The sequence below is a fragment of the Orbicella franksi genome, chromosome 4, assembly GCF_964199315.1.
Source record: "Orbicella franksi chromosome 4, jaOrbFran1.1, whole genome shotgun sequence".
NCBI classification, from domain to species: domain Eukaryota; kingdom Metazoa; phylum Cnidaria; class Anthozoa; order Scleractinia; family Merulinidae; genus Orbicella; species Orbicella franksi.
The window spans coordinates 18,762,301-18,772,300 of record NC_138148.1 but is presented as its reverse complement, the minus strand read 5'-3'; the positions used below and the strand labels follow the sequence as shown (position 1 = coordinate 18,772,300).

The 10,000-nt window shown below is 38.9% G+C and overlaps 1 protein-coding gene across 5 annotated transcripts in view; it reads right to left on the bottom strand.

Moving 5' to 3' along the window:
* Nucleotides 1-113: 113 nt before the first annotated feature.
* LOC145484697 (uncharacterized) overlaps nt 114-10,000 on the bottom strand; it is a 63,161-nt gene continuing 53,274 nt past the window's right edge. For 4 of the 5 annotated variants that reach the window (XM_081463308.1, XM_081463307.1, XM_081463306.1 and 1 more), the window contains exons 39-46: nt 8,995-9,120; nt 6,863-6,985; nt 5,813-5,938; nt 5,359-5,484; nt 4,683-4,801; nt 4,021-4,118; nt 3,199-3,612; nt 1,730-2,687 (exon numbers count right to left, since the gene is read on the bottom strand). In XM_081463308.1, coding sequence (XP_081319434.1) covers nt 2,582-2,687; nt 3,199-3,612; nt 4,021-4,118; nt 4,683-4,801; nt 5,359-5,484; nt 5,813-5,938; nt 6,863-6,985; nt 8,995-9,120 — 1,238 coding nt within the window. In that variant the 3' untranslated portion in view covers nt 1,730-2,581. Of the gene's footprint in view, nt 906-1,729; nt 2,688-3,198; nt 3,613-4,020; nt 4,119-4,682; nt 4,802-5,358; nt 5,485-5,812; nt 5,939-6,862; nt 6,986-8,994; nt 9,121-10,000 lie in introns of those variants that run through there. The other variant, XR_014049059.1, reaches the window with a different exon arrangement.

Sequence of the window (10,000 nt, the reverse complement as noted above, 5' to 3'; positions counted from 1 at the left end):
ACTGGAAAGCCATCGTAGTTCACATCACCTAACGGCGATCATGCAGGCTTTTACACAAGTGCACAAGGCATATGAAAAGCTTGCGTTTGCTGAATATGGTTCAGTGATCCGTCGTGAGCCGATTAACGCAACTGTTTTGATCGAATATGCACACACTCAGACATTAAAATAATTTATTCATGTGGCGTTATAAATTGAAAAGAAGGCCGGGAACCCACCGCAGGGCATCAAGGTGAGAACAAGAAGGGGGTGCGTAATCAGCCTTAAATATGCCGAAAATGGCAGGTCTAATTTTATAAAAAGTTCTGGATCAATACCCTCAAGCTATAAATATCACCGCTTAGCCGGGCAAATTCAAATTCTCCATAGATAATCATCATCGTCAATTTTATGGTCCAAAAATCATTTTATTACAGCCACATGCACGTACTATTACGGAGAACACTGATGATGAAAGCTTCATAATATCCACAGTTATGAAGAGTTTAAAAATGTATGTTATGCTCTTGTCCTCAGGTTATGTGTTCTATAAACAGACAGATAAAGTTCAAAATTAGCGGCAGATCGACTATGCAAATACAGAAACAGCATCGTGGTCTGTGTTTATGTCCGTGTATTTGTAAGCATTAGATTGGCTTTGTTTTGTTTTGCTTGTCTATTTTTCAATTTCTTTTTTTAACACTTCTTTGTGATGCTGAAACTCGGCATGTTTTAATGCATCACTTTCTGTGAATACTCTTCAATCCGTTTACAAACAGAGTCCTAAAAGTACTTCAATTAATCACTTGATTTTCAGAGCGGTCTGTTCAGCACGGCTTGCATTTGAGAGCAGTATGCGGCAAAGGTGCTTAACGGTCTACCAGTGTTAGCTTGTGCACAGCTTTTATCGTGTCCGGGAGGTTAGGCTAATAAAAATAGAAGCAAAATCGCGTGAGACTCGACAGAACCATTGAAACGGTAGATCATATTTTTAGTCGTTACCTTGACTACAGTTTCAAGCCACTTAGCTGTCTAAATGAATGTATACTGTCACATAGCAGGTGCATGGATATTGTAATGCCGAGTTTTTTTTTTTTACAGCATTGAATTGCTGGCAAAGCGACCTATCAAACTACGTTAAACTAAGTTATACGTGACTAATAGTGCAATATATGATTCGCGAGAGAACTTGTTTTTCCATTGGTGACGATATATGCTTTTAGCTGTGTGTCACCGAGTTATGATGCACTTGGAAGATTTGGAGAGTGCTAAAAGCAGCTAGAATTTCCCTCGGCGACGCCTCGAGCAACACTTACGCTTCTTCTGTGCATTCCAAGCCGCCGGTTTGGATCATAACTCTCGCTAATAAAAACAAAATCTCTGCTGAGTGTATTACGTAAATGTTCGCAAGAAAATATGAAACAAAGGGCCAGGGCAAAGGCTTAGGGAAATGAGACACATTAGATCAAGTACAACATAGTTATGTCATCTAGATATTTTCAGCTCTTATTAATGATATCAATGTTTGGAAAACTTTTTCCCAAGGAGATATGTTGAGTCGTCGCTCAATGTGCAAGGTACATTTAAGTTATAACAACGATCAGTAAAGCCAAAGTAATCATCGATCCTGTGGTGCTTAGTTCTGCTTTCCCAGGTCAATTTTTCAAACAACGTGATGCAGGGGTAACGAGAGACAGAATAATAAATATATAGAGGGGGACAGGGACGGGACCGGGTCTGGGGGGGGGGGGGGAATTCTCTGTACCCTGAATCACGACAAACCAAAAGGCTAACTTTATTTGGGAGACCTTTATTAGCCACTTGCAATAATAAATGGGAAAGTGATCGATGTTATTCCAAAGCTGTTGTTATGACTTCTAAACGACAAAGTTTGTTAATTTATCCTCACCTCTGACTGGGACTCGTGAACTGCTAAAATAAAAGCAATGCAAAGTTTCAACAGTTTTTGTTCGTGAGTGTTCTTCGGAGAGAAAATCTGGTTGGCTAATCGTTATACTACATAGACGTAAAAAGTCGTCATATCATAATCATTGGCACACTGATTAATAAGCGTTAAGTTTTACTGACAGCTAGACGACACATGTCCAAATTCTTAACAAACAGCAAATAGATAAAACTAAAGGCGTTAATCGTTTTTATGATTTGTCTGTTTGATTTGTCTTATTTGTCTTGTCTAACGTGCTGATGTCGTTATCAGGTTATGCGTCGGTTATAGCGGACGTAGGAGAGGCAATACTTAAATGAAGCAATTACTTGTCTCCCTAGCAAAATCTTGTTGTAATATAACCTTCCAGTAAAATTCATGGCTCCTGATTTGACAATCTTGCAGAGCGAGAGAGACAACGGGTATATAATGAAATCTAAATTTGCAGACATCCGCGTTCGAAATGCGACTATTAGAATAGACATGGTCGGTCACACCACTATTGATATAATTTAAAAAGTTACAAAAATTACGCTATTATATGAAATTACGCAGCGCAAAACTGATGGATTATTTACGTTAACTAAGTTCAACCTTTTATCATTATTTTCTGCTTTTAATAAACAGGTATTGCTTCTTCGGGTGGTTATCAATCGTTCAAATTGGCTGGTCCTTGTTGTATCCATCATTGATAGAACCAGCAACGACTTCCATTTCCAGCTTCGATTTTTCTCTGGGAGAATCAGCAATGCGCTTGGGAATTCTATAAAACATTATACAAAATTGAAAAATAAATACATAAATATAACAAGATATAAGAATTTTAAACTTATGCATGTACATCTTTCTCCTTATATCTTCTTAGACATTTTAGTTTGTAGTAGTAATATGCATTTGGACCCGCCTTTCTCGCTCGTTGAGATGAAGATACAAAATGAACAAATAAATATACAACCCCATCCCACGTTTTGACTTTAATCTGAAGCGATTTGAATTGATTTGATCAGGCCGCTGCTTTTCTATACTTTAACTCCTCTCCTGGAAAGTAGAGAAGTGCCCAAGAGTATAGCTTATGGGTCCACCCAGGAATCAACCCATATTCTAATGCAATTACCGTAAGACCTCCAAGCCTACCAGGACATGAAGCATTACTCCTCAGAAAATTGTACAAAAATTATTGCCTTGTCATTAGGCTTGCATTGAATCGTCATTCATTGATTGATTTCTCGTGATAAATATAACAAATGTTGTAAAGATCACCAGTTTTGTCGCACCTGTTCTTTGGTTTACTGCATTTCCATATGATTATAACAGCAATGATAATGACCAACAGCCCGCCGGCTACGGAACCCGCAATGATGTAAGGCATCTTGTTAGAGTCTTTTTCAGTGGGCCTAGATGGAGCTACTGTTGATGTTACCGTTGTTGATGTTTCAGCGACGAGGGTTTGCACGCTCGAGATGTTACCATTAATGGAGTTTGAAATGTCTGCAATAGACCCTTTAACAATGGAAACGAGGTTGTCTTTCGAGATGGCATCAATATTGGAAGTGCCGGGTGGAAACTGCAAGTAAAATGCTAAGCTTGCCAGTAGAGGGTTCGTAGAGATCTGTTTTGGGTAGCCTGGAAGAACGTGAACTTGGTCTTCTGTGAAGATGATGTACGAAGCTGCCCTCTTACGGCGAGCACTGCACAAACGGTAGAAAAAGAAAACATGAACTACCACATCACCGATTCACTGTGATTTTAAATTCTCTGTTGTTTTTTGATTGATTGTTTTTTTCTTCTTTTTTCTGATCTTTTTGCAGACGATTTTCTTTGCCTATATTCAAGTCGAGCCACTTTATTCTTTCGGAACGACGTTTAAACACTGAGGATGAACAATACTCTCAAAACTTTGCTTCCTTTGGGATCGGCAATAATACATCAACAAAGGTCACGATCTCGCATAATTAAATGATACTTTTTTCAAACTAATAACCGTGGAAAAATATGAACAAAACGAATGAAGGAAAGAAGAAGAAGACGCACTTACAAATGAACGCATAAAGAAACATCAAAGAGAATGGACAAGTAACAAGAGCAGAAAAACGTACCTGGTAGGTGTCGATCTGCAGTCGTCCGTTTCTGAACAGTGCTTCGTTGCTGCCGTTGCAACTGCAACCTTGAATGCTTCTTGTAGGGGTTGGTTCCACTGAAAAGAAATAGCAAAGATTATCCAAGGCAGATCTCTAAAACGAGACACCTGTCACGACTGCGACAATTATATGGCGTGCAGCGTTTTATTTACTCAGTACCCCAAATTTTCATTTCAGGTTCAGGTAGTGAAAATCAATCGACAATTTAACTAATTGACGATACAGTTTTACGGTAGCTAACAAATATGCCAATGTGGGAAGCATTTTGTGGATACGGACTTCACCTTCATCCGGATTTCATCCCTTCCGCTGGAGCAGTGAATAAATCTTTTTATTATATGGCTAGCTCCCTGAGCGGGCAAGATGAACTGAGTCCTACGCTGTGACTGGCTACTCGAGCTGGCAGGATGGCGGCATCTTGCCCACTCGGGATTACCCACTGTGGCTAACAAGAAAGTAGTGTTCTTTTTCCGTACGATAAACCCTTTTTGTGTTTGTGGGCCTCGACTCCGTCTCAGCCCATTAACATGCAAAAAAAGAACTTGGCCAATATCCAGCCATATTGACCTCACGCTTAGTCAATAACCCATACATACAAAAACGAGAAAATATTATTCAACCTGAGACACATTTAACCCCTGTATCTCCAACTCGACAGACTGGCTTCTCTCCTCGGCAGATGGTGTTCGCGGCTCTTCGGCTGGGGGAGGTGGAGGAGGCTCAGCTCCTTTTTCAAGTCCTGTCAGCAAATAGACAAACATTTACTTCAAAACTAGTACACTGCATGTTGACACAAGTTTATAACACATAGTAGCTCAGAACACTAAACGTCTTGTTTAGTTCGCCTGATATGAAGAATGCACAAAAGGGTACACACTTTCTTTATCTAGCGATTAAGGCAAGACTTCTCGAGTGCGACTAACAAACATATAACAACACAATGGCAGCTTGAAAGTTGCCTTTTCGAGTAGGGATCTGTATAATGATATTTCTTCTTATGTATATTACCAAGCTATTGCCACACACAAAAAAAATAATAATAATATAAATAAATAAAATAAGCCCCCAAACCTTTCTAAGGTTGAACAAACTCAATCGAGTAGTTAATAGCGTCATCTTGACAGATTAAAAAGACATCAATGCAACCACGACAGGATGAATATCTTCACGAGTAAACATAAAATCTCGAACACTGAGATATAACTGGACGAATCCTAGCAGTTAGAGCAAATTATCTTCATCGATCCTGTCAAGAAAGTTTGTTTTCCTTCGCGTTATTCGTTGCACTGAACTCACCTTGGCATTTGTTGTCAATCCAATACAGTCCTTCCCCACAAACACACTTGTAAGAGCCAGGTTTGTTTTCGCATTGCATGGATTCATCTTCGCACTCATAGGTGAACAGCAAACACTCGTCGATATCTGCGGTAAGGATATTATAGCATTTGATTGAGTTCAGAAATCAGAGGCAGCTCTAGACAGGCCAAAAAGCATTCTTTACACAAATGAAATTACGATCACAACCATACCGTTTTTCCTTTTATTTTGTTCTTAGATAGCAAAACGAAGGGGCTGGGAGAAGGGGGAAGGGGGGGGGGGGGAGGGGGGAGTGATAGAAATTATTTGTTGTAACATATAGCGTTGTGGTGGCATAGAGGGATTCGCCAGCCGTCTGATTAAAGCAAATCATTAATCTAATCTAAAACACACTGAACGGTAGCATTTAAGGCTTCTTGCAACTGTAATTTACCGTTGCAAATGAAGCCATCAGCATCGAGCTCATAACCATCCACACATGAGCAGACATAGCCTCCGTCGGTATTATTACATCGTTGGTCGCAGCTGTTCGAATCACGAACTTGACACTCGTCTTTATCTGAAAGAAAAAAAAAAAGAGAAAAAAAATTACTTGGAGAGTCCCCGCCTAATAAGAAAAACATTTGGTCCGTTTATTTCAAAAAAGATATCTTTTAGAGTTCCTTTATGTCTAGCTTTGGAGTTGTCAGATACAGGTACTTTGGCAAATGTACTTGTTTGAAGAATTTGCTTTCATTGGTATCATTTCAAATTGTTGTCAATCTCACAGGAGTGGGGTGGGGGTGGGGGTGGTTAGTTGGAGATCCTCTTCTCGTTGAGTACGCTACTTTGAAAGTTTACATTTCGAAGATAGCTTGCTATTTCGTTTAAAAGATGATGTTAATGTTATGCGTATGCTTGCTATGGGCCAGTGACGTCATCCAACATGGCGGACTTATTAGGATTTTTTACTTTTTCCCCTGTAATTCTCGTTCTTACCCCGAAAATTTAAAGTTTTACACAGAAAAGAACCTTTTCGACAGCTCATGGAAAGGATGCTCACTATATCATTATGTTACTTTACAACTACCGTAAATCCTCGAATTAGCGCCCCTCCTCCTCGACTAAGCGCCCCCCGTCCTCTCCTAAATTTGAAATAAGCGCCCCTGGCGCTAATTCGAGGATTTACGGTAATTCTGGCCCAGAACGTGGCTCAGACGGCCTACAATATTACATTTTAATAAGCTTTAATTCTTTCGCAGCGCATAAGCAACCATTCAGCCATAACTCACTTATCATGTGAGATCTCCTACCACTATAACAAGGAAGATTTAAACCAATTTTCAGCAAATTATCTTAACGAAAAGCTACTGAAACGGATCGTCGCCCAGAGAAAATCATCTTGACAAAATTTAAAAAAAGTACAGGGGGTGGCATTCGCCGCCCCCCCCCCCCCACCTCCTTCGTATATCCTAGGATTAATTAATACATGTACACCACCTACCTTTGCATGTTTTTCCATCCTGTTGTAAAGCATATCCGTTATTGCAAGCACACTTTTCCTTTCCTTCAGATAAGAGGCAGATGTCGTCGCAGCCGATGGAATTTTCTTGACAAGGGTCCTTGGCTAAAAAAAAAAAATTAAAGGAGAATATTTATTTTGTAATAATATTTTTTTATATATTATATCCATTCCGGAAGACCTATTAAGTGAAGTAGCGTACCGAATGCTTTGCAAACTGTCACAAATAGTCGGAAATGGTACTTGATAACCCGGTAATGGCCATAAACTCTGTTTATAATTAAACAGTGTCTATCGAACCCAATATAGCCATCATTGTCAACTACGTGGCATTTTTTAATTTTCATTTATAGTATAAATAGGACCCTGCGCGCGCTCTGATTGGTCAAAACCCATGTTTTATCAGAGTATATAAAATAACTGAGATACTACGCACACTCTGATTGGTCAATAGAGTTGCATGCTAAACCTATGTTCTACTGTGCCCGAAAACCACGGTTCCCGATCTATGGCAGCTCTACGCAGGAATTAGAGAACTCGGAACTCTTTCGGTAACAAATGTAATAAACGGTTTTGCCTTTCACTGGCTGAGACATCAATAACACGAATATCTCTTCATTCAACATAGAAATTTTTCAAGGAAAAAAAAGGATCAGAAGTTGGTCGTCATACAAAGCTTTATCTGTTTTTTCCACGGCGAAAATTTTACGCCGACTCCGGTTACGCTTAAGATTAAAATTGAGGAAGTTTTGAGCCCTTTTTTCGGTGCTTTCCACGGTCTGTGGAGGACGGAGTCAGCTGAGCTTGACTGATCATTTTGGGTTGTCAAAAAAGCAGGGAAAATATTTCTTTCTATCAGAAATTTTAAGTTTAAATTCATTGAATGCATGCATAACACGATAAATGATTTTGGTTTCCATAAGCTCAGCTTTCAAGTAATAGTTTTCATATAGCAAAATACAGAGAAACACGGACTTCATAGCCTTCAGCATAAGTAAATAAATTTTGAATAAATCTCAGAAGCAGCGTTTCTGTGACTAACCTTTATTCCGTTCGCAAAACTTTGGAAAGTTATCGTTAAACACTGCGTTGAATCACTTCGCCGAGCACATGAACTTTGGACTACTTGCAAACTTTTCGTACAGCCTTTCACTTTCGTGATGACCGATTCCACCTACGAATCCCTGCATTTCCTCGTCAGAATACTTTTGAGTTAATTAATATTATTTTTGCCCTTCACCGATAACCTTTTCCTTTCCTTTCTTACACCTTTCTTGGAGTGAAACGTTTTCGTCGCTTTGCTGTCCGGCGCGGAGTCTGTGCTTTCATTCTTTCAGTCGCTGTGATTGGTTTGTCGCGTCATCTCATGAATTTGATGAGAATAAGCAACTTGATCACGAAAGTACAATAAATTTTCTTCTCATTGATAGGCTTTTTCCATAGTTATTTCATAAAAGCGATAGACCACTCTTTCACTCGAATAGTCTGTAAATCACTCGCCTAACGGCTCGTGATTTACAAGCTTTTCTCGTGTTCTCCCAACATCCCGCGTGGTTTATTGCCCCAACACTCCGGACATTTGAGAACACTTGAGAAATGTAGAAAACACTCGCCTGCGGCTTGTGTTTTCTACATTTCCCTCGTGTTCTCAAATGCCCGTCGAGTTTTATCACAGTGTAATACACGCTTAGGCTTTATTTGTTAATCCAAGTATTACAAGTTTAATTTTTTAACAGAACATAAAATTAGAAAAGAATATTGGCTAGACTGTTCACCGCCTCTCTATTTTGGCTTTTTAAAGCACGCGAAAAAAAAAAAACCAAACAAACAAACAAAGAAAAAAGAAAAAAAGAAAAAAGACGAGAAAAGAAAAGAAAAGAAAAGAAAAGTAAGACCGAAACACGAGGGGGTGCGCTGGCGTCCAGTTCTCTCGCGATTCTATCCACGCGTTCAGCAATCGAATAAAAATACCAGAATATAGGGGACTGTGAACAGTCTAAGTATAGTCAAGAGATTATAATCTTTTGGTAGCGTCAAGTATATTTTTCTCAGTAAGGTAACATGTGATACTTCGCTCTTTACGATGCCGTTAAATACTTTTTAAAAGAACTCACCTACGCAATTCTTTGGATTAATGGGATCTACTTTAAAGTCTGCATCACATTTGCAGTTGTATGAACCCTCTGTATTCTCGCAGATCTGCATACAGCCTCCTCTCCCAGACCCGCATTCATCTATGTCTACAATAAGACATCAGGGTGAGTAGGTAAGTTACCTTAACTTGAATGGAAAAAAGGAAAGAAAAATAAAACAGAAATAGAACAAGAACAAGAACAAGAACAAGAACAAGAACAAGAACAAGAACAAGAACAAGAACAAGAACAAGAACAAGAACAAGAACAAGAACAAGAACAAGAACAAGAACAAGAACAAGAACAAGAACAAGAACAAGAACAAGAACAAGAACAAGAACAAGAACAAGAACAAGAACAAGAACAAGAACAAGAACAAGAACAAGAACAAGAACAAGAACAAGAACAAGAACAAGAACAAGAACAAGAACAAGAACAAGAACAAGAACAAGAACAAGAAGAACAAGAAGAACAAGAAGAGGAGGAGGAGGAGGAAGAAGAACAAGAAGAACAAGAAGAAAAAGAGAAAGAAGAAGAAGGTGGAATACGAGCTCCTAATTAATATATGCTTCATATATTTGCTAGATATATGACGCACTCACGACGTGAACAGCTAATGTGAGCACAAAGATTTTCTGACTAGTTTAAAAGATAAATATATTTTAATCTTTAATGAACAGGGATTCCATAGTTCAGCATTAAGTTTCGTAAAACTAACGCTGAGGTGTAGTTCGTTGTTAACATTTATAATGCAGTACGATATCAAGTGTCTTCCACCGCGTAACATCACTAATATATAGATTTAGGCCAGCCTAAAAGCGTAGCTCCTGGGCCGGGTTGTTCAAAGCCCGATTAAGCTAACCCAGAAAAAGGTAGAATTTTGATTTGAGTTTTGTAACTTTGCGGTGAGGTTTTCTGTATATTGTTTGGCCTTCTGTTTTGAGTTTTAATATCACCCTATACACAAGACAAAAACAGCAAAAAACAT